This window comes from Schistocerca piceifrons, chromosome 4 (genome assembly GCF_021461385.2).
Source record: "Schistocerca piceifrons isolate TAMUIC-IGC-003096 chromosome 4, iqSchPice1.1, whole genome shotgun sequence".
Taxonomy (NCBI): domain Eukaryota; kingdom Metazoa; phylum Arthropoda; class Insecta; order Orthoptera; family Acrididae; genus Schistocerca; species Schistocerca piceifrons.
The window spans coordinates 388,574,079-388,599,403 of NC_060141.1; the positions used below are offsets into that span (position 1 = coordinate 388,574,079).

The 25,325-nt window shown below is 41.3% G+C and overlaps 1 protein-coding gene across 1 annotated transcript in view; it reads left to right on the plus strand.

Moving 5' to 3' along the window:
* Positions 1 to 24,747, plus strand: part of LOC124794999 — a 64,155-nt gene extending 39,408 nt beyond the window's left edge. The window contains exons 2-3 of the mRNA XM_047258753.1: positions 14,397 to 14,674; positions 23,164 to 24,747. Of these exons, the coding sequence (XP_047114709.1) occupies positions 14,397 to 14,674; positions 23,164 to 24,232 (1,347 nt within the window). The 3' untranslated portion in view covers positions 24,233 to 24,747. The remainder of the gene's footprint in view (positions 1 to 14,396; positions 14,675 to 23,163) is intronic.
* Positions 24,748 to 25,325: the final 578 nt, after the last annotated feature.

Here is a 25,325-nt window from a genome sequence, read left to right on the forward strand (position 1 = left end):
AAAAAGCTTTATTTTCACATAAACTTATCTTACGTTAGAAAGAAGAATGAGCACACACTTGGTATCCTAACTGCCAAATCATAAGCTTGTTCAATATTTTTTTCTTTAGTTTAAGCACTTTGAACGTTGATCTCACAAAAAGTTAACTGTAATTGATTGCACCCACCTGAAGCTATTGCTATTTAAAGTATATAGTTTGGCTTTTAGAGCAAAACGTTTTTTTTTCCTCTCTCTTAGCATCCGTACATATACCAGCCGTATGATTGTCAGTTAGGACAGTATAAAAATAGACGCATCATTATTTCCTCTCTACCTGAGAAAAAAATACTGCAGAATTCAGATGCGTTTTGCTAACGCCTCTGCCGGAAACTGGCCTTAAAGTAGTTAATATGTAACATGTTTTACGGAATTTAAAATAAAGGACAAATATTGCTTGACGGCATTGACATAACAATATGAAGAAAAGTCCGGCGACTGTCTGCTGAAGAACTTTTATTAATCGAAACTGTAGCTTCTCCTAAGGCTTATAGTCTTGATGAGACCTGATGGCTTACTCAGAATTTAAATTGGTTGTCGTGACATTTCTTCCATAGTTCACATAATATGCTGTTTGGTTTCATATAATCAGACAAGTAACATCATAGGCGCCACGGCGCGGCGCTTCACGGGGCTCTGTATATGTACAACGTCGACACGATTCTGATCCTAAAATTTACATTATATGTAAGCCTGCACGTTCGCGAGCATGTGTATTCGCACTTTCCTTCGCCAGCCGTGGAGCCCACACGACAGACAGACATTAAAAATATAGTCCGCTGTGGTAGCGGGTAGTCAAGTTCAAATGTTAGCCCAGTCTCTTGACAAACTTGCTAGTGGATTGTCATGAAAATAACCCCATATGATAAAGCAGCGTGTCTTCAGTCGTCGAATAATGCCTGCAGTTTTAAAATTTTATCCGAATTGAAGGTTTATGCAAATGTTTTGATTTACTGTGACCAACTTTAGGTTCAAATGGTTCTGAGCACTATGGGACTCAACTGCTGAGGTCATTAGTCCCCTAGAACATAGAACTAGTTAAACCTAACTAACCTAAGGACATCACAAACATCCATGCGCGAGGCATGCGGTTCCAGGCTGCAGCGCCTTTAACCGCCAACTTTAGGTATTGTGACTGTTATTAATGAATTGTTTTATATTGCTACCAGTTCAGTATAAAGAATTACTTCACTTAGAATAATATTTTCATTCACTGTATTATGAGTTGTGATTTACGTTTTCTCTGGCATCCATTTATTTTTAGATTTTGAGCAGAATTTGCAGGTAGTCCTAAATTTTGGTGGCCTGTGACTTGACTATTTGCCGATAATGTTCGTTTGCTGCATTTGTCCGGCTTCTAACAGTCCGTGTGCTCTTTAAACAGTGTCTTCAAATGTCTGCCATTTTGACCTATGTGAAATTTGTTGCACTGACTATAGATGTATTTGTAGATACTAGATGTGTCCATATTTACACATCTTGACTTTCTATTGTGGACAAATCTTCTGCTTAGGTTGTTTCAGGTTCCGGTAACATCACAAAACGCGTGAATTAAAACCGCCTATATTAGTCCAAAAATATAAATATGGCCAAAAATGCAATTAAAATTCGTATAACTCTACGATATGACTCTTTAAATGGAAACGTGTTATTAGCAAACTTAAATAACATAGGAAACATACGTAAGTTCGGGGGAAAACCAACAGTAGCAAGCATTCACTACAAAACTAGCGGAAGCTTCCATTAATCTCTTTCAGTTTTCGGCCTCAGAATGTAACTTCCAAAAATTACGTAACGTTGTCGCAAGCCATTAGATTCTTTTTATGGACAGGGAGAAGAAAAAATGCAATGAGGTGATTGTAATTCATACTCTTTCGAAAGCTAAACGAATTAATCAATCATCAACAAACTCAAGAGTTACGCTCGACCCTCTATGCGAGTTCTATAACTTGGCATCAAGAATGTCGATGTGCAGTGTAGACTGACACTCCCCGGAACGGAACACATTTCATGTACTGCGACACTCAGACGTGCCAATGGTGCGCAGCCTTGTGGAACGTAAAGTTGCACCAACACGAGTAACACAATAGGTTCTTCCCAGTGTACAAAGTGCATCGAACTTGATTGCGAACTTTATGAAAATCTATTATGACCTGCCAAATAAATAAATAACGATGATAAATATTTATCAGTGTATCAAACGGTTCAAATGGCTCTAAGCACTATGGGAAACTTAGAACTACTTAAACCTAACTAACCTAAGGACATAAGACATATGCATGCCCGAGGCAGGATTCGAACCTGCGACCGTAGCAGCAGCATGCTTTCGGACTGAAGTTGCCTAGAACCGCTCGGCCACAGCGGCCGGCATCAGTGTATCGCGAGAACTATTCCAAACCGAGTATTTACACTGTACAGTCACCTGTCACCTGTCAAAAGCCTGAATAATACCTTTCGCAGCGCGAGAAGTGCAGGAAGAGAATTTTGTGTGTATTGTATTGTATTGTATTGTATGTTAAGCGGGGACCTAGAAACGACGGAGAGGCTCCGTCCCCGCCGCAGCCGCAGTGGTCCACAACCCCACGACGACTGCTCAGTCCACTTCACCCCTCCGCCGCCCCACACCGAACCCAGGGTTATTGTGCGGTTCGGCCCCCGGGGGATCCCCCAGGGAACGTCTCACACCAGACAAGTGTAGCCCCTATGTTTGCGTGGTAGAGTAATGGTGGTGTACGCGTACGTGGAGAACTTGTTTGCGCATCAATCACCGACATAGTGTAACTGAGGCGGAATAAGGGGGAACCATCCCGCATTCGCCGAGGCAGATGGAAAATCGCCTAAAACCATCCACAGACTGGCCGGTTCACCGGTCCTCGACACAAATCCGCCGGGCGGATTCGTGCCGGGGACCAGGCGCTTCTTCCCGCCCGGAAACCCGTGCGTTAGACCTCACGGCCAACCGGGCGGGCTAGGAAGAGTGTTAGTGAGGTTATGATATTTATCGACAGGGTTGCGGAGCCATGCCGATTCCAGTGACGTGGCCAGCTGCCCTAGGTTTCTCGGTTGAGGATGCGTGACGCGAACAGCCCGATCGAGGTCAATTCTTGACTGGGTCTAACTCCGGGGAGATTCGTGGTCCTGAGAGTACTGCAAACTCATCGTGGCGCTCTTCGAACTACGGACGTACACTGCGAGCTGGTAGATGCCGTCGTTCCCCAAGGATAGAGGCATACTCAACGTGGCTGCATGATCCAGGTGCCTGCTGCGGAGGTCCGTACGCAGTAACGTTCGCTTAACAGCCACTATTGTTAGCCTCCTTAGTTGATGTGGGCGGTCAGTTTCTGAACAGTTGTGCATCTATCCGCACGTTCACATCTTCGCAGCAGTCGTTCATCGCTACCATCTACGGTCCTCGGTGCCATGCACGGCATACCTTATCCATTGTGGCACGCGAACAATTTAAAGACTTAGCCGCTTCCGAAATGCTCGCACTCTTGGCCCGAAAGTCAATGAACGTGCCCTTCTGGACGTCAGATAATCCGCTCTGTTTCCGCGTTACAACAGCAGCAGCAATGCGAGTCGCCAGACACGCTTCACTGCTGGTTGTGCCACCTGCCGTCAGTGGGTGGTTACTACACGCTGACGTCGAACATGGGAGGCGGTGACAATGTGACTGTACCATGCGATGATTCGTCTTGGGAAGTTATGATTCTTCATACATACTACATTTTATTCTAATTTACAATGCCCCTACCGGTGCTGCAACATTCTGATATTAAATTGGACTTTCGAAAGAAAGCCATGACAAAATGTAAAGATGTAGGATGTAAAACAGGCATACGTTTGGGGCTGAAACAAAGAATCTACTAACGAAAAAAAACATTTCTGATGTTTAATAGCACGTGGGGAGGCATGGAACATGAACTTCGTTAATCAGCTTTTGAAACACAAAAGAGATGAAAGAAAATTGAATTATCCATTGAACGAAACTAGGTACACTGGAATCTCCATTCCGCCAATATCATCATCACAGCTGACTCGTGGACTGCTGTGATTTATATCAGGTCGTCTGCCTGCAATAAAGTCACTGCTGACAAGGGAACCTCCCCATCGCACCCCCCTCAGATTTAGTTATAAGTTGGCACAGTGGATAGGCCTTGAAAAACTGAACACAGATCAATCGAGAAAACAGGAAGAATTTGTGTGAAACTATGAAAAAAAAAGCAAAATATACAAACTGAGTAGTCCATGTGCATGATAAGTAACATAAAGGATAGTGTGAGCTCAGGAGCGCCGTGGTCCCGTGGTTAGCGTGAGCAGCTGCGGAACGAGAGGTCCTTGGTTCGAGTCTTCCCTCGGGTGAAAAGTTTACTTTCTTTATTTTCGCATAGTTATGATCTGTCCGTTCGTTCATTGACGTCTCTGTTCACTGTAATAAGTTTAGTGTCTCTGTTTTGCGACCGCACCGCAAAACCGTGCGATTAGTAGACGAAAGGACGTGCCTGTCCAATGGGAACCGAAAACATTTGATCGCAAGGTCATAGGTCAACCGATTCCTCACAGGAAAACACGTCTGATATATTCTATACGCCACTGGTGACGGAATGTGCGTCACATGACAGGAATAGCATGTGCGTCACATGACAGGAATATGTTGTCGACCCACCTAACTTGCACACTTGGCGATTGGGTAAAAGGATTCTTCTACCTTGCCCGATTTAGGTTTTCTTGTGGATGTGATAATCACTCCCAAAAAAGTGATGAAAACATAAGAGTTTGTCACGTAAACTGAAAATAAAAAATTAAAGTTTTCACTCGAGGGAAGACTTGAACCAAGGACCTCTCGTTCCGCGGCTGCTCAAGCTAACCACGGGACCACGGCACTCCTCAGCTCACAGTTTCCTTGATATTGCCTATATTATGCATGGACTACTCAGTTTGTATATTTTGCTTATTTTTTCATAGTTCCACACAACTTCTTCCTGTTTTCTCGATTGATCTGTGTTCAGTTTTTCAAGGCCTATCCACTGTGCCAACTTATAAGTAAATCTGACGGGGTGCGATGGGGAGGTTCCCTTGTGAGATCAGACTCTACGAAATTATGCCTTTGCTCCATCAGCGACCGAAGACTAGCTGATGATCCGAACTTCTCTAGTGTCCCCGTAACCGGTATAAAAATAATACACTATCCTTCAAATGCATTCAATGAAGGCAGGAGTTACCATGCGACTCACCATCATTGGCGGTTGACCAGGGAAATGCAAGTCTTCAAATGGCTCTGAGCACTATGGGACTTAACGTCTGAGATCATAAGTCCCCAAGAACATAGATCTACTTAAGCCCAACTAACCTAAGAACGTCACACACATCCATGCCCGCGGCAGGATTCGAACCTGCGACCGTAACGGTCGTGCGGTTCCAGACTGAAGCACCTAGAACCGCTCGGCCACATCGGCCGACTAAATGCAAGTGTCATATATACGAGTTTAGGATAACTAACTAACTAACGCGGGCTACGTATATGGTTCTGACTCTTGCCTTATTTTTCATCGATGATGCGTGGCTAGGAAGGAGAGGACGGATGGTGGAAGATTGCCCACAGAACACTAAACTTTACGTTAATGTTCTGGATTCGATTCTTAACCACCTCGGAGTGTCTAGCGTCCCACCTGATATTTGTTGATTAAGTTCGACTGCCCCTTCGAACTCCTTGAAAGGAGTAGGCTCTGTATCGAGCCCGTTATTAATTCTCTCTCTTCCTGCATTACGCAAACACTCACCAGTCGTACGTAACAGGTCGGAGGTAGGCAATGGTGAATTAGCCTCAGGTTATTTGTCCCCAATCGTCGTTTCTTTATGTATTGGGCGGACTTCGATTTTCGTTTGGCGCTAACGTAAAGACGTAAAGAGACTGTACTTGTGCGTTTTTATATGCTCGTATTGAACAAGAAATAGTTAAAGCAGTTTGGAGAGAGAGAGAGAGAGAGAGAGAGAGAGAGAGAGAGAGAGAGAGAGAGAGAGAGAGAGGGGGGGGGGGATTTCTTAACAAGTAGGCCAGACGGCAGTTGCCACCCTGGATGTTTTGGGCCGAAACCTGCTTGCTGAAGGCAGGAGCAAATAGCCGCCACATAATGATTTAGTCATTCTTCCCGCACTCCATACGTTAACGGAACGGGAAGGAACTCCAATAACTGGTACAATGGGAAGTACCCTGCCACGCACTTCACGATGGTTTGCACTGTATAGATGTATATTCTAAAAGATCCAACAAATACTAGAGTTACCGTCTCGAAATTAGACACCCCAAGGTCGCGCTCGCCAGCGGGGGGCCAGCAAATACTGCGCATAAGCAAACGCGTCTCTGCCATTGTGTTACAGAGGAACACTGCGCCCATACTTCTTTGTAGGAGGCTCTGTGTTTTCCTTGAGTACTGTCGTTTTCCCATAATTACTTCTGCATAGTGAGTGGTGTGTTTTACGCGTGCAAAAGGAATATGCTGTTTGCTGTTATTCTCGCGATGCCCATCTACAAAAGATCTGGCTGTCGAAACTCGGTAGCAAAGACGTTGCGAATGTCTCAAATGCTAGAATACATTTTCGTCGTTTTAAAGAAACTGATGTTGGAGACATGCGTTTGGGACTGCTAAATTTACCACGGAAACATGTGGTTACGAGTGATGCATTACCATAGTGTAATTATTAACGCCTCTGAGAGTACACCACGCGCAACAGAAGAAAGAACGGAACGTTTCAATAAACTCGAGACGTCCGTCTCGATAGCTGCGCGGTCAGTGAGGCAGATTGCTAACCGAAAGGAACTAGGTTCGATTCCCGAGGGCACTAACTGTTGTTTTGTCCTTATTTTCGTGTGGTCATAACTGACAAGAAAATCGTCTCTAGTACACTGTCGTATCGCCTTTCCATTACGAGATAGATGAATGGGCACTACCCGAAAGGCAATAACTTGAAATAAAAAAATAAACTTGATCTGTAGAAACAGCATAGACTTCAGAAAAGCCTTCACTACGGAGAAACAGTGCTGATAAATGTACATTTACAGATGAAGTTGTTTGTAATGATTCAGATAAAATCATTTTACAGAATTCCGTAGTTGCATTAAAAAGGAGAAAAAAACGCTCATCTGAAAACCATGTGCACGAAATTGCGAGTACATCATAAAGATCTTCGAATTCAGTTCTGATCGACGAAACAGCTTCTGTACGACGAAGAAAGAAATCAAAATGCACTTGGGTCTCCTAAAATTAATAGAGTATTGGGGAAAACGGTTTCACCCAATCAAATCAGAGTTTTAGTACGCAGGTCGAAACGGGGTCGATGGGGCAAAGAGGACATTTTCAGGTGCTCCGTATTGCAGAAAAATTAATTTTCTCAGGGAACGACTCGAATAACCATCACCTACAGTGTCAACCTTGCGTTCTTGGATAAACCGCAATTTCAGATGTCACCCAGGTGGTGATAAAAATACAGGCTGTAACACTGATTGACAGAACATATTTGTGTTTTGTCTTTCGATGAAATGAACACTGATAGCAGAATTTGTTACGATCAGCAAGATGACAGAATACTTGGACTTCACAGCACTTAGAAGCAGCCTGCCTACTTCAATTTTGATACTCGATACTGCTCTCTTGACCGAAATAACTGTGTGATCCTCTGAAATATGTTTGCTGACGTCCCACATTTGCTCAAGCTCTTGAGAAACCGTTCATTGGATCAAGACATCATGTTGGAAAACAAGGCAGTGACAAAGCAGCGTTCGAGAAACTGTTAATAATGGAAGAGCACGAGGTGAAAATAAGCCTTGGTTATCTCAACGACGCTTCACAATGAAAGGCAGAGACCGACAACAAGTGTGCTCAGCAGCTCAACCACTGTTTCCCACAACTGCACAGGCGAGCCGCTGTTAAATGCCTAAAGAGAAAGGCACGTCAGTGATTTCATAAATATAGAAAGTGACACCTTCGATGTGCTTGATTCACTAGCCCGTGGATTCGATATTAATTTTCAAGCCCAAGACCATTTCCTAAATACATTTTATAGATGCTGCTAGAACGTCAGCGTTGTCTGCTCAAAGCATCTGCTACAACTTCAAAAAGTGTTACTGAAAAATATTCGGTCACTTTTGGGTCAGTTCAGCGACTTAGAAGTTAATCAAGACTGTTTGGAGAACTTGTTTCCCTTATAAAAGGCCTTGGACATTTTTGTGATCATTATTCATCAGTCGCGGTAAAGAGCGGGAAAAGACTGTTCTTGTCGTGAGCAAACCGCCCACGGTATTCCTCCTTCAGATGCATCGTGTGCTGAGCCAGGAGAAGAAGGAAGGTATGTGACTGCAACTGTGTTCGGCAGCATCTTGCAACATATGCCTGAGGTGGAGGCAATTGAAAGAGAAGTCATCGAAGACCTAGACTTCTCAGTAGCAGATTCCGATATCCTACCAGTGCATTTATTTGTGCATGTTTCAAATGCTTGTAAAAACTTCAAGTCGATAGTGTCTGTTTAGGAAACAATTATAGAATTCAGCAGCAACATTTTAGCAATAGCGGAATAGCAATTTCCATTTCATTGTTCCTGTAGAGACTAAAACATACCACAGATACGTCGCATAAATGCGCGTTTATATGTTACAGCGCTGTTCCCTTGGTAGAATCCAGTACGTTGTCCTCGATGGTGAGTGTTCATTGGAGGTGAGCCTATCATCTGGAGTGCCCCAGGGAAGTGTGGTAGGTCCGCTGTTGTTTTCTATCTATATAAATGATCTTTTGGATAGGGTGGATAGCAATGTGCGGCTGTTTGCTGATGATGCTGTGATGCACGGGAAGGTGTCGTCGTTGAGTGACTGTAGGAGGATACAAGATGACTTGGACAGGATTTGTGATTGGTGTAAAGAATGGCAGCTAACTTTAAATATAGATAATAGAAATTAATGCAGATGAATAGGAAAAAGAATCCTGTAATGTTTGAATACTCCATTAGTAGTGTAGCGCTTGACACAGTCACGTCGATTAAATATTTGGGCGTAACGTTGCAGAGCGATATGAAGTGGGACAAGCATGTAATGGCAGTTGTGAAGAAGGCGGATAGTCGTCTTCGGTTCATTGGTAGAATTTTGGGAAGATGTGGTTCATCTGTAAAGGAGGCCGCTTATAAAACACTAATACGATCTATTCTTGAGTACTGCTCGAGCGTTTGGAATCCCTATCAGGCTGGATTGAGGGAGGACGTAGAAGCAATTCAGAGGCGGGCTGCTAGATTTGTCACTGGTAGGTTTGATCATCACGCGAGTGTTACGGAAATGCTTCAGGAACTTGGGTGGGAGTCTCTGGAGGAAAGGAGGTGTTCATTTCGTGAATCGCTACTGAGGAAATTTAGAGAACCAGCATTTGAGGCTGACTGCAGGACAATTTTACTGCCGCTAACTTATATTTCGCGGAAAGACCACAAAGATAGGATAAGAGAGATTAGGGCTCGTACAGAGGCATATAGGCAGTCATTTTTCCATCGTTCTGTTTGGGAGTGGAACAGGGAGAGAAGATGCTAGTTGTGGTACGAGGTACCCTCCGCCACGCACCGTATAGTGGATTGTGGAGTATGTATGTAGATGTAGACGATGTTCCTTAGTGACGTCACAGCGCCAACCAATGGCAGCACAAAGCTTACTGCCCAACCTTATTTTTCTAAGGACCTTCACACCCGCTCCCTGCAGTCCGCCGGCGCTAACCGACGTGATTCCCTCGTCTGAGTACACGCACGTACGTACCCTGTTACAAGTGCAGTAGGTCAGTGTCAGCTGAATGATCACTGTTTCCGTGCGATATCGTGTATTCACTTGTGGCAGTCTTCCCGTGGAACGACGCACTTATGTCTCTTTGGTAAGTAGCGAAATGCAGGAACAAGGGCCTATCTGTAGTGATACTCCGATCGGTGTGCGTAAAGGGTGAAAAGACATTCGAAAACAATCTAAAATTGTCGTATAGAAAGTACTGAAGATTTCTTATTGATCTAGTCGGAAGTGAAAGAGCCAGGAGTAATATAAATTTTGCGAAAGTTCATAAAATAACAACAAAATCTTGTAGTATTTCCTATAATCGACATAATCCTTATTAGCAGTGCAGTAACAACGGCAGAATCTCTAGATGTGAACAGGCGTTTTGATCATCCAAGAAAGAGATATACATGTAAAGGGAAATCATGCATTTGACGATTTTCACAAAACATTTCTGGCAGGAACTGTACTTCAATACTACGCAGAGGAGAGTATCCGATGGCTAGAAACATACAGAGTGAGCTCTGTGAAAAAATTAATTATTCTGTCTCAGAGACCTCCGTTCCTTGTCTTCTCCGATCACTCGGTTTCGATTTTTTTTAGTGGAATGCAGAGTCCTTGCAGCAGCAAGAACGAAGTTTTGTGTAAAATGCACCTAACTGCCTGCTGAGGACAATAGCATACTCTGGGTTTCACAAAACATGCAAAAATATATTTTGCTCGATTTCAACGGAAATATGGCCTGAAAATACCTACAATTACTTTTATATAGCGTATATCGGCGTTTTGGGTGAAGGGAAAAATTAACGGTCGTATTACGAAGAGCCGTCGGAACTAAAATCCTGACTGCAGCGTACTAGTAATCGCGCACTGTCGCACACGGGGGCTCTCGTAAATAAAATGCATTCATTCGTGACATGATACAATAATGATGATGTCTCGGACGTAACTAAAATTAATTTCATAGTTTTCTCAACAACTATCCCGTTGGAAGATTCCAGAAGGCCCAACAGAACGCAAATCCATCAGCGACCACATTTTTCGTTACACAGGCTGAACAGTTTCACGTCTCTTACGGTATTTTATATTTTACCTCGGAATACTTTCATGTTTTCACGATAAAAATATGTACCATAGTCATCTATAAACTTTGAGAATGTTCATACATTATTTTCAGTCCACTGATTGAAATACAGATATTTTTCTTCGAAATTTCTTGTAACGTTAGTTTTTATTTATTTATTTTTTTCGTACCAGCTGGAAAGAATTTTCTTTCGGAAAGCACTCCATTATATTCTAGACTAGAGGTACAATATTTTTTCCGAATTTCTTGACAGTGCGTTGAGGTGCCTGTTTTCGTGGCGGCTGCTATAATCATTCAAGAGCTTATTCAAACAGGTAGTTTTCAGCAGAGTACATAGCCTGACATAAAATTATCGTTAGAATGGGTACCATGTGTTTCCGAACCTTAGTAGCGAATATGCCCAGGATGAAATCTCAAGAGTTTCCGCCACTCAGCGTGAAACTGGCTTGTTGCTCCAACCCCCACCCCCCTTCCAGCTCAGTTCCTGGATCTCGGCTTGAATGCGTTTACTGTATCTAGTGTAATGTGCATGTCAGAAAGAACCAATAAACCCTCGACTCTTCGAAGAAACGAACTGCCATGTATAAAACAGCTTCAGATTGCCGATTACTCTACTAAAGAGTTAATATGTTAAATATTTGCTCTGAAGCATATAAGCGAGAGAAATTTTAGAAATGTTTTGACATTATGCTTAAAACTTTTTGGAAGACGCTCACTGCTCTCATTCTCAAATACTGGATGACTTGTCCGAGTATTTGTGCTATCACAAAGCAAACACACAGTTTCTATTGTTCAAATGGTTCAATGGCTCTGAGCACTATGGGACTTAACTTCTAAGGTCATCAGTCCCCTAGAACTTAGAACTACTTAAACCTAACTAACCTAAGGACATCACACACATCCATGCCCGAGGCAGGATTCGAACCTGCGACCGTAGCGGTCGCGCGGTTCCAGACTGTAGCGCCTAGAACCGCTCGGCCACTCTGGCCGGCGTTTCTATTGTCCTATTGTGTTAAAAGTTTAATACAAGTAGATCGATAGCATTTTAATTTTCTAGGTTTGATCAATAATTACGCGTAATACTTAAACGAATTTTTGCTGTCCCTACGCTATTTTGAGTTTTGGTACAGCGTTTTAGTAATGTAGATTCTTGCTTAATTTCCCGCTCGCGCGTGAGAAATTTCGACAGAAATAAAATACTTCCATTCAGTCCCTTATGACCAGTCTGGTGTGGAAGCTGAAGATAGTAAAACGAAGGCCGAAGTTTTAAATTTCACGCTCAAGAAATCGTTGACACAGTAGAATCGTACGAACATACCGCCATCAGACCATCGGACTGACTCCCGTTAGGACGACATAGTAATACGCATCTCTGGGGTAGAGAAACCATTAATCGTGAATCTCTCGCCCAGCACGAAGTCCCAAGCAACAGGAAAAAAGCGCAGGTGACTCTTGTACATAAGAAGGGTAGAAGAACGGAGCCGCAAAATTACAGACTAATATCCCTAACATCGGTTTGCTGCAGAATCCTTGAACATATTCTCAGTTCGAATATAATAAACATTATTAAGAATGGGAAGCTTATGTCCACGAATCAGCATGGATTTAGAAAGTATCGCTCGTGCGAAAGTCAGCCTGCCCTTTTCTCACATGATATACAGATAACTATGGACGAAGGGCAACAGGCAAATGCCGTATTTCTAGATTTCCTGCAGGCTGTTTACAAAGAATTCAATAGTAATGAGTGGGAAAGAATATGAAAGAGTGAAAACATTTAAATATTTAGGTTCTGTAATAACGGAGGACAATAAAGTAGCAGTAGAAACTCAAGAACAGATAGCGGGTGGAAGTCGTTGCTATTTTGCCTTGCAGAACGTATTTAATTCCAGGAATGTTAGTAGGAATACAAAAATAAAAATATACACTACCATATTAAGACCTATAGTAATATATGGATCAGAAGGCTGGGTATTGACATTAAAGGAGGAGAACTGGTTATTGAGATGGGAAAGAAAGATACTGAGAAGGATTTTTGGAGCAGTGAGAGAGGAAGATGGCTGGAGAGTAAAAACAAATGTAGAACTACAAACACTTTTTGGACAGATGGATACTTTTGTTAAAATTAAGCAGGGAAGAATAAGATGGGCAGGACATGTACAGAGAATATTAGAAACCCGTAGTATCCAGAAATTTTTTATGGGAAAACCTGACGGGAGAAGAAGAAGAGATAGACCCAGGAAAAGGTGGCTGGATGATATGAAAGATCTAAAGGCGATGGAATAAGAAATTGGAGAAGGAAGACGATGGACAGAGAAGAATGGAGGCAGGTGATACAGGAGGCCAAGGTTCTTAAAGGACTGTAGAGCCAACCAAGAAGAAGTTAACGAATGTATGATCATATGGAGTAAGTTGACAGATATGTGAGTGGCTTGAAGACTTCTTAAGTAACATAACCCAGTATGTTGTCCTCGACGTCAGTGTTTATCCGAGACAAGGATATCGTCAGGAGTGCCCCAGGGAAATGTGATAAGGCCGGTGTTGTTCGTTTTCTCTCTCTCTCTCTCTCTCTCTCTCTCTCTCTCTCTCTCTCTCTCTCTCTTTCACTCTTATATGATTTGCAGGACTGAGTGGGCAGCAAATTGCTGATGATGCTGTGTTGTACGGTAAGGTGTCGAAGTTGAGTGACTAGGAAAATACGAGCTTACTTAGTCAAAATTTGTAGTTAGTGCTATGAATGGTAGCTAGCTCTGAATGTGGAAAAACGTAAGTTAATGAGGGTGAGTATGAAGAAAAAATCTTTAATGCTCAGATACAATATTACTAGTGTCGTGCTTGACACAATCAAGTCGTTTAAATATCTGGGCATAACGTTGCAAAGCGATATGAAATGGAACGAGCATGTGAGGACTGTGGTCCGGAAGGCGAATTATTGGGAGAATTTTACAAACGTGTGGTTCACCTGTAACGGAGACCGCATATAGGACGCTGGTGCGACCTGTTCTTGAGTGCTGCTCGAGTCTTTGGAATCCTTATCAGGTCGGACTGAATGAAGACATCAAAGCAATTCACAGGCGCGGTGTAAGATTTCTTACTTGTAGGTTCGAACGACACGCAAGTGTTAACGGATATGCTTCGGGAACTCAAAAGGGAGTCCTGGTGGGAAAGCGACGTTCTTTTCGAAGAACGGTGTTGAGAAAATTTAGAGAAGGGGCATTTGAAGCTAACTGCCGAATGATTTTTACTGCCGCCAATATACCTTGCACGGAAGGGCCACGAAGATACGAGAAATTAGGGCTCTTACGGAGACACATAGACAGTCGTTTTTCCGTCGCTATATTTGCAAGTCGAATAGGAAAGGAAATGACTTGTAGTGGTACAGGATACCCTCCGCCACGCACCGTACGGTTGCTGGCGGAGTATCTGTGTAGTTATAATATTTCCCCTTGCAACAGTGTTCTCAAACAGTTTCATAGCGACACCTTTTTGCAGGAGCTGTCACTGGGCGCCGAAGACGGGGGCTTCGCGCTGCCAGTGAACACGGCGTCGCTGCACGTGGAGCGGTGTGCCAACGTGACGGTGGGCGCCGGAGCCGTGTCGCAGCAGGGGCGCCTGCGCCTCGTGCACGTGGCCCACGTGGCACAGCTGCGCCTGCGCACCGCCGCCTTCGGCCGCGACGCCGCCACGCTCGAAACCTACGGGGCTTTACCCCCGCTCGCCATAAACATCGAACGCTCCAATGTCACCTCCATAGAGAGCTTCGCCTTCAGGTTTGTGTTTCATCTGGCCTTAAAAGTTTTAATTATCACCTCGATAAAAATCAGTGACCATGACAGTTGGTTCATCTCAAGTTAGCTAAAAATATAACAGGGAGGCCACTCTCAGATAATACACAGTGGCATAGCTAGATAGTCACCTGGTGCGGAGTTTTAACTTGTCAGCTTCCCCCCCCCCCCTCTCCCCCGCCCTCCAATCCGACAAACACAACACACAATTTTTTGTGGGAGAAGCAAGTGGTTAATTAATACAAAGTCTAATGTTAACTATACTGAAGGAAAAATTGCGACACCAAAAAATAATTAATGCAGAGTAATGAAATTTCAGGAATACATCTGTCCAAGTAACACTGCAAGATCACAGGTTAATGCAAGTGCGAGATAAGCCACTTCAAATGTGAAATGCTGATACATTAAAAACTGGTGGAACCATAAGAATTTTGAATACATGCACGGAGATGTGCACGCATTGTGTTGTACGTGTGCCAGATATCAGTTTCTCGAATGGAGTTCTGTGCCTATCGCACTTGGTAAGTCAGTAAAGATATAGATAATGCTGGTTGTTGATGATGCTAGATTTGTCTTCCGATGGTGTTCCGTATGTTCTCAATTGGAGACAGATCTGGTGATCGAGCAGGCCGAGACTACATGTCAACAGTCTGTAGAGCAGGTTTTGTTGCAGCAGTGATATGTGGGCAAGTGTTGCACTGTTGGACAACACCCCCTGGAATGCTGTTCAGGAATGGCAGCACAATAGGTTGAATCACCAGACTGATATACAAATTTGCATTCAGGATGCACGAGATAACCACGAGAGTGCTCCTGGTGTCATACGAAATTGCATCAGAGACCGTAACTCCAGGTGTAGGTCCAGTGTGTCTAGCATGCAGACAGGTCGGTTGCAGACACTCACCTCTCCAAGCCAATACACGGTATCACTGGCACCGAGGTAGAACCAGCTTTCATCAGGAAACACAACAGATCTCCAGCCTGCTGTCAAATGTCCTCTCACTGAAGTCACAAAGGGCGACGGATTAGGGTCAGTCGAATGCACACTACAGTGTGTCTGGCTCGGAGCTGTCCTTGAAGTAAACCGTTTGTAACAGTTTGTTGTGTCACTGTGGTGCCAAATGCTGCTGCAGGTGCAGTAGGATGCACCAGTGCCATACGCTGAACACAGTGGTCTTACTTCTCCATAGTGCCGCGTTGCTGTCAGGAGTCAGGCCTTCTTGTGACCTTACATTCTCGTGTCAACCTTTGCCAGTGGCTACATTCTTGCCAAGTCTCTCTGCAGTATCGCAGAAGGAACATCCGGCATCTCGTAGCCCTATTGCGTGACGGAAGTTCACTCACTGAGATGTTGATAATGGCATCTTTGTCACCTTAAAGGCATTCTTGACTAAAATCAATTCAAAACACCCAATCTAAAAGGTAACTAACGCTCATGACTGTTACAGTGTGTATTTAAAAGAAACCCGATTCGCAATCCTCATAGTGGAAGTACTAGTGCACTCTTATATGACTGGTCCAAAATTTGAGTAGATATCATCTTTCAGATGTAGAAACACGCCTACCACCATTTGTTAATTTTGAACAACTCCTCCTTGTTAATATTTTTTGTCAATGTATTTTGTAAACAGTTTTTATGAATGGCAATAAATAATTAAAACATTTTCATAAGTCACACAGTTTAACGGCTTATCCATGAAAGAATACAATTAGACAAAGATTTTATTAATAATAAGTGACTTAAACATGCAGCTTAGAATATCTTCCTAACAACTTTTTCTGCTGCAGATTTTGGAATTGTGTTATCAAAACCAATTGACAATTTGATTGACAAAATTGCCAAATTGGAGAATGTGCTTGACTCATAGTGAACTTAACATAATCCTTACTTAGTTTGATTTCATGAAGAACTACTTCTCCGTGACACAAGCAAAACGTACCAAGCTACGAAAAATCCTAATGTTAAAAGGAGACTGGGAAGAGATTTCAAAAAGTCATATTCAGCCATGAACTGTAAGAATCTTTTGGAACATTGGCAGCATGCAGAAATCGTGTTTAGACACTGAATTTCTGCAAGGATATCATCCTCGGGAATCTCATCCTAATTGTCAACTAAACTTTTTACAACAGTCAGAAGTTCCATTTTTGAGGTTTGTCATACTGCTGGACCCTAATAAAACAGAATAATGATCTGATGACCAGTCCGTGGTATTGCAACATCTACTTATTTCTAGTAAAAACCCATAGATGCATTCCAGCTTTGACCTTCTCAGTTCCTAATCCAAAGACAGTGTCTCACTGCAATCTTCTCTCCAGGCATCATTTTATTCCTTCTACGTTTTTGCCCTTTGCAATTCAAAGCGCCTCGTGAACTATTTCTCTTGTCTTCCAGAAAGAGCTTTCAACTTCTCACCTTACAAATAAACAATCTGAAGCTGAATCCAAGAATCTGTAAATACTGTTAAGCATGGTTGACTACTTGTAAGACCGTGCTCCACAAACACACAAGACACAAAATAAGAAATAATACAAGGCAGGCAACAAGTTTGAGCAGCTTCTCTTTTTTTTATAGTTTCTGAAGAATCTCAATTCTTCAGTGTCAAGATAATTTTTTTTAAGGCATTGAAACTTGTAGTGAGCACTCCATCATGTATCTGGAAGTATCTTAACTGTAACTTCAACATTTGTCAAAAGGATTGTCCATCTAAGGAATGAAGCGGTGTAAAATGTGTACAAACTTTCTAAGGTCTCCAAAAAGTCACACATAATAGAACTGTGGCAGAAGTGTGTGATCCGCACAGGTTGAGATAGTAGTTTGCACAGGTTCCAACTGTGCCTTAGCATTAAGTTCAAAAATTCTTGCTTGAGCCCTTGAATGCACTCCAAACATCGTAGAAGGACATTGTTATTGGCAGACCATAGTGTTCAATAACCAGAAAAATATATTTTGTTATATTAACAGTTTTCTTCCAAATCTGCTGGAAAGATAACCCAGAAATGACACTCTTACTTTTGCTTTTTTATTTTCTATCTGAGCTTATCATATGATTTCTCTGATTCAATACATATGCAAGATGTCCAGCATGCTGTCAAAGACGATGCAATATATACTTGGAATTTTTCATATAATTTAAAATGCTTAAATAAGCAATGTACCCAAAATGGAATGAGTTACTCATCCCTTGTCAGATATTCTGTAGGTATATATGCTTTTGCATAATTTTTTTCCTATATGGGACAGAAATTCACATATAGCAAATAAAATTCAGAATTGATCAGCTCATAATAATCATGTACTCAATGTATAAATACTGAGTGTCACCACTATTTGACATCACAGCTGTGTTTTCTTGTAATGTGTCTTATTGTTACACTATGCAATATAATGTACCACACAGGTAGTCTGGCAAAAACTATCTCTGGTCTTATGCTAGCCCAGATTCATGGTTGGGTCCTGCTTCTCCAGTCTAGGCTCAGCACCACCACCACCACCAGTCCGCAGTTCGTGGTCTGGTGGCTCATGTTGCTGCCTCTGGATCACGGGGCACGGGTTCGATTCCCAGTTGGGTTGGGGGATTTTCTCTGCCCGGGGACTGAGTGTTTATGTTGTCCTCATCATTTCATCATCTTCATGATCCATGATAGTGGCTAGATTGGTCCAATGTAAGAATTGGGACTTTTTACAGGCACTAACGACCGCATAGCTGAGCGCCCCAAAAACCAATCATCATCATAGTCATCACAAAGAAAATCCACAAGAAGTTTTAGGCATTTGTCATCAAGAGAAAATAAACTACTTGTTGCCTTACCTACAACTAGGAGAAAAATGGTTCAAATGGCTCTGAGCACTATGGGACTTAACATCTTGGGTCATCAGTCCCCTAGAACTTAGAACTACTTAAACCGAACTAACCTAAGCACATCACACACATCCATGCCCGAGGCAGGATTCGAACCTGCGATCGTAGCAGTCACGCGGTTCCGGACTGAAGCACCTAGAACCGCACGGCCACCGCGGCCGGCCAACTAGGTGAAGGAAAAAATTTTTTACAAAAAAAAAATACTCATGAATAAACCCATTCACTTACATACAAATGAATACATATTTTATTTGACTTCCTATAGACTATATCTTGCAGTGGAAAACACTCACTCTTGTCGTATCATACACGATAAAAGATGAATTCATACAATAACACTATTCCAAGCATGTAGACAAGAAAGAAGACACACTGCAGTAGAAAGTTTCAGAATAAAGAAAATAAAATTTTCTTGAGCCTTTTGATCTGATGCTAGTACTTATCTTCTTACATTAAATAATTTTAAAAATGTAAATTTGACAGCCCGAAGAAGCAGCATGTGTGACTGTCTAGTACAGAATGAGGTGAGGCATTTTCATGAAGCGAAAACACCCTCTTGGACAGCTTCCCACGATGTTTCGGTTTTTACCACCTTCCCATATTGTCCTCAAGAAATTTTGATAGTACACTCCTGGGATGATTTGCATAGTCTCTCAGCATCACTCTGCTCTGTCACCTATCTCAGGGTTAGTGAATCCACATGTTTCCACTACTTCCTCTGCTTCTTTCCCTCAGGACAACATTGATACACCCAGTACTTGTCCATGGTGATTAGGCAATTACAGGAGTCATCTACGTTGGCTTGATGCAGCTGCAACATTTCCTCTGCTTCAGTTTTCTAATGGGTGTCGCCAGTTGTAGAACCCAGAGGCAGTGATTTGTCGTCTTAAAAATGTGGTGCTGGTTGTTGAAAACTTACTTTTTGTTTTACCACTATTGCCTCTACTGTGATACTTCAGTGTTCACTTGTGATTTCTGGTTCTTCATAGAGAGATAGTCTGACACTTCAATCATCATCATCATCATTGATTTGTTTGACGACACTGCAGGCACCCATACCACCTAAACACTATACTGATGTATTGTTATCATACACTTCCGAATGAAGAATATGAATTATTGCAGAATAATCAATCTTATCAATTGGCTGCATCAATTTGTCACTGAAGTGATGTGCCACGTGAGCCACAGTACCATAGTACATCTACCAGGATTTGAAAACATAGCTCCAAATAATAAAAATGATGTAACTATTTTTTCAAGGTGATAATTAAAACCTTATGACTGCCCCTCATAAAGGCCTCTCTCCCCTCTCTCTCGAAATAGAAATTTACAATTTTAGAAAGCGTTCTGTAATTGGAGCACAGCAATCAGTAAAGAATGCTAAAAAACAGTCTCGATCGCATTTTCATGTTCTTTATTTGTCAGCACCCAGTTTTGGCCCTTTCCTCAGATCATGGCTTTTCCATGCCATTATGGCTGCTGGTGGTGGGGGAAAAAGCCTGAAGATGGTCTGAGGAAAGGGCCAAAACTGGATGCTAACAAATAAAACTGAAAATGCAATTGAGACTGTTTTTATTTGATTTTTAGCATTTTAATCAATATTTATAATGGAAACCATAGAATTATTTCACAGGTTGTATCGAAAAGGTTTGAATGCAAAAAGCCTTTGTTGGAATGGGTGTTGATCAAGTAGTATAAGATCTGATCACAGATACAGGTTTGATCCTCTCAGGGCAGACTTTTTGTTTTTCCTGACAGAACGTAGTCAGCACATCCTGACACATCTTAGTGTGGAATAGTGTTAAAAGTTTTTGGCAGTTACTATCTTTGAAGGTTAGAGTTATGATCCAGAGGGCCTAGCCAACTTGTGCTGGACATAATCACAATGAGTGGCTAATAAGGAAGGAACATCTGGAGAGATTGGTTGTGTTTTAGCCCTAAAATTGTAAAACAATATTTCAGGACTAGACCACAGGGAATCTTAACATACAATAAAAGTTGCTTAAGTTTTGGGAGATGACATGTGATAAAATATTATCTACTGCAGTTGTTTTGCAATAGCTAGTAGCTTTTAAGAAAGCTGTCTGATATTGTTTGTATACCAAGGGAAACAACTTTTCTTTGGATGTGGGGGAGAAGGTCTTACCATCTTTAATCATGCTGCTAGTTACCTATTTTCCTGGAACAGTGTTGACAGATTGTTTGAGTGTAATGCTTTACATGTTCATTGTCCAAATTAAATGATTCTAGATACTGTACAATAAATGAGGTCAACTAGTCTCCATTTGTTTAAGACTTAGCTGCTTAGTTTTGCGACCCTTTTTACCTTGGAGATCAGTATTGCTTCTTTTTTTATCCATCCCCTGCCACAAAGTCTAATACATTTCCACTTGGTCTGGGTAGTTTTCTAAGTACGCTTTTATAGTCATTTCAAATCCTGACTCAGTGGAGAGTTGAGTATGAGGATAAGACTAGGAAAGGTCGTAGGTAACTTCCCCAATACCCTTGTTTCCTAGATCATTTATAAAACACAACCATGAGCTTTCTGAAATATTGCATAATTGTTTTGCAGAATTAACAGTAGAGACTGAGCCTAAACAAAGAAGAGCAGCAGAAATGGCCACTGCGGACAGGATGGGAGGAGAATCTTTAAAAATATAGCATACCAAGTAGTAACTTCTGTCACGTGTATATGTCGGGGGAACTTTTCAGAAATTGTGATGTAATTAGTTATTAAGTGCAGTTTATGTAAATTTAGTCATTGTAAACTCTGGGTCTATACCAGAGAATCATGGCTGATAGCTTGTCATATCATCAGCTTCAAAGACAATTGCTGAGTAATGCCACTATACATCATGGGCACTTGTTTAATACTGAAATCTGAAGCATGTGATTTTTAGATGTAATTATGATTACTCCTGCAAATATATAAAAATACAGACATTTCGCCTATCAAGTACACAACACAGACCCTTGCATCTTTGTCAGGTTAAGCATGCTGCTAAGCTGGCTTAGTTCTGCCCTCAAGGCAGCCTAAGTCTCCTGATTTAGTGTTATGTCATATATTATTTCCAAAACTACTGTTAGATCATTAAAAAATGCACTGATACAACTATGATGACTCTCAACAGCAGGGTAGTTGGAAAATCTGCTACCAAATGGACATGTCATGTGTCCAGTAAAGCACATGGGGGCATTTATAATGAAAGGGAAAACTGTAAACTAGCAGGTCATTTTCATGTATTGCCTCTGGCAGGCACATTATGGCCTTCTGCCTTGTACATGCTAACAGGTATTTCTCATGCCTTTTCCTCTTTCTCATCACTTCCCTTAACTAGTTCCCCAACCCTACTACAGAGACGGATTTTCCTTGCCATGCTCAGTCTGTCTTTGTCTCACAGTATTTGTCTATTGCACATACCTGGAGGTGCCAAAGTGTCACATTCCTATGCTGTGCACTTGCTGCTTCCCCCAGAGCCACTGTTCCTAAATCCCCTCTCCCATTACATACCATCTTTCTTCTCACACCCCTTCCACCTGACAGCTACTGAAATTTTCAGTTAACTTTATGTCCCTGTCGATGACTTAACATCTCTGCTATTTGGTGAGTCATTACTTTTACTCTTGAATTATTTATTACATCAATGAAACTTTAGCTGCCTCTGTACCAGGCAGAAGTAGGCACAATCTTTTCTGCAGGCATTAGAGGTACAGTAATGTCACCACCAAGAACAAATCCTCTCTAATGGTATCACTATGGTCAGCTCATCGAGCTATTATGGCATCATTCAATTTTTAGTGCCATCAGGGAAGAAAAACAGTTAATCAGAACTGTAATTTTCCCTGCAGAAGCTACTTAGACTTAGTATTCTTAAACTGCTCACATGAATCCACTGTGTGGGTTTGCAGAAACAAGTAACTAATTCTGCAAAAACAGAAATATCCTACATGATAATTAATTTAAATAAAGATGTACTATATTGCTTTGCAGCAACATCTAATGAAAAAAAAATGCAGTGTACAGAGTAAGTTATGATTTGCTTCTCTTTTGTAAATGTGTACTTGGACTCATTCCAATATTCTTTTTGATGATGAGATGAATGGAAGAATTTTTCAGTACATTATGCATACCTTGTCTGAATTACAGTAGCGTGCTTATTATTTTAACACTAGCATAACACTGTTTTGGACACTCAGTACTACTGAGCATCTGAAGCAGAATTATGCAGCTTATGTATTCTTGGTAGCATAAAATTGTTTACATTGTTACAGACCTGGAAAATGATTACAGAAACAAAATGATATGATCATCAAGAATAATTGTTGCTGTGTTGTTCACCTCTAAAAATACCTTTTGCACATAAAAATCTTCAGTTTCACTATTATTCAGATTCAATATAAATAGCAAATCCCTCTATAATTTGCTAGGTGACTCAGTTCAAAGGAAGGAAAGGCTGTTCTTAATCTTTTTCGTGTTTTAAGTATCACAGTAATCTTTCAGAGAGTTCATTAAAAATATTTTTTCTAATAAGGCACTCTTTGCTATAAAGCTTTTGCAATGTTAAATAACTGGTGTTCATAATTATAAATATGGTTTTTGCTGTTTTTCAGAGATCGGATTGAAGACATCCTTTTGCACGCACTGCACATCGAATACATAGCACCATTCTCTTTCGCTAGTCTGGGAGAAATGGACCGACTGGAGATCATAAACTGTACAATTGACAAAATTGAGGGACAAGCATTCAAGAGGTTTTCTGTGGACACATTTATCATAGCTGGAGGGAGTATCAATGGCGAAGTACACAGTCGTACTTTGTCTGATGTAACTGTGATGCGCGAAATGCACATAGATGGACTGACAATGGAGGAAGTGCGGAGCCGGGCATTTGAAATTGAAGGACCACAAGTCTTCACACTTCGTGCCTGCAACATAAATCGGACTCATGGTGAAGCATTTAGAGTGGTTGTGAGAGGGCCTGTAGAAATAAGGAACAACTACTTCTCTGTGTTAGATTCAGGTGCTTTTGCTGGGTTGGCTGTAGATGGATATAGTCTAAGACTTCATAATTTAAGAAGGGTTACATTTGAAAACAACACAGTTGGAGTCTTTCAGAAGGGTTCACTACGTTTTAACAAAACTGGTCTTGACATAGTTCTAAGAAAGATAGTGGTGAATCAGCCATGTTCATGTTCTTCACTAGAAGAATGGAGTTCTTATATACAGAAGGATGTTCAGTATATCCAGTTGAAGGGATCTGCATCACTGTCAACAGAAGAAATATTGTGGTGTATAAAGCAAGAACCGCAGAATAGAGCTATACTTTTTAGAGACTTTCAGATGTTGCAGTGCAGTGCTATACCGTCTGGATTGAATTTGTTCCTTCTCATCATCATTCCTATTTGTGTTCTGCTACTGGTAATTGGTATCTGCATAATTTTGATGAGGCGGAAACAAATTAAAAATCGGAAGCACTGGGTTAGTGTGCCAACCTCTAACAATTCAAAAGGTGGTGATGAAAACAAAACTGCCAAAGATAAGTCTGGAACACCAGAAAATAGACTGAAACTGGTTGTTCCTGATGGACGAACATACAGGGAAACTGAATTACACGTTATTGTTGAAAGAGCAGAACCAATATCAGATAATTATCTCACTCCATCTAATGATGGGAAGTGAAGACTTTCTTCATGAAGACTGTTGATCTTAAGTGATTCGTATAAGCCTAGCATGCATAGTGCAACAAGTACCATGCTGTGCTAACCACAGAATGCTAGTCACAGTACTACTTTGCTGTGTAATGAAATGTATTATGCTTTAAAAACATCACATAGGACGCATTAATTGATACAAAACTGTGATATTATATCACTATGTACACAAATGTGATAAGCTGTATGAAGTGATGTGGAGGAAATAAAACTGTCTACATACATGCACATGGCAGGAGGTACTGCCAATATTCAACATTGTACCAATTGTGATTTTTTCCCTTTGTAAATGAAATACAAAAAACATGTTGATACTAAGCAGTATTCACATGGAGCAAGATACAAACTGTTTTATTTTTTACAAGAACTAGTCATTTTTCTCTAAACATATTGAATATGAATGTAAATTGTATTTTAGTTTTGTAAACAGTTGAAAATCAACTGTATATCTGACTTAATAAAGTTTCTTCATATGAATATTAGTTTGGTGTACAGCGATCAACTTATTTATAAAATGTGTTTGTTATAGCTATTTGCCTTAAACAGCAAATCGTAACATTGTTTTGGCATAATTAAAGCTACTCTATGACATAAGATATTTCAGTTGATATTCTTCCTGTACCTTTATTACATAAATTTCTTTATGTTACCCTACTTCATATGTGCAGTGATATAAAACTTTTTCTTTCTTTCTTTCTTTCTCTTCTCTTCCCTTCCCTATGAAGACTGCAGCATTTGGTGTTACTATAGAATTTCCAGTGTTGTATGGAGAATTAGTTTGGCTTATTTAAACAAAACACTATTTTTTTTTTCTTTCAGTGTAGGATTACAATGTATTTAGACATGGCCCTTACTACTATAACTGACTACTTAAATTTCTTGTGCATCAGGTTAGTCAGCCAAAGGCTTGAGCTTCAATTTATGACCCATCATTAGGCTGGAATTCTTGTAGGACAGTGACTTCTTACTTTACTGATTTTGATATATGAAGAATTACGAGCCCACCCTAGCTTCACACAGGTAGCACTAATTATCTACTGCCAGACTACTTGTATGACATA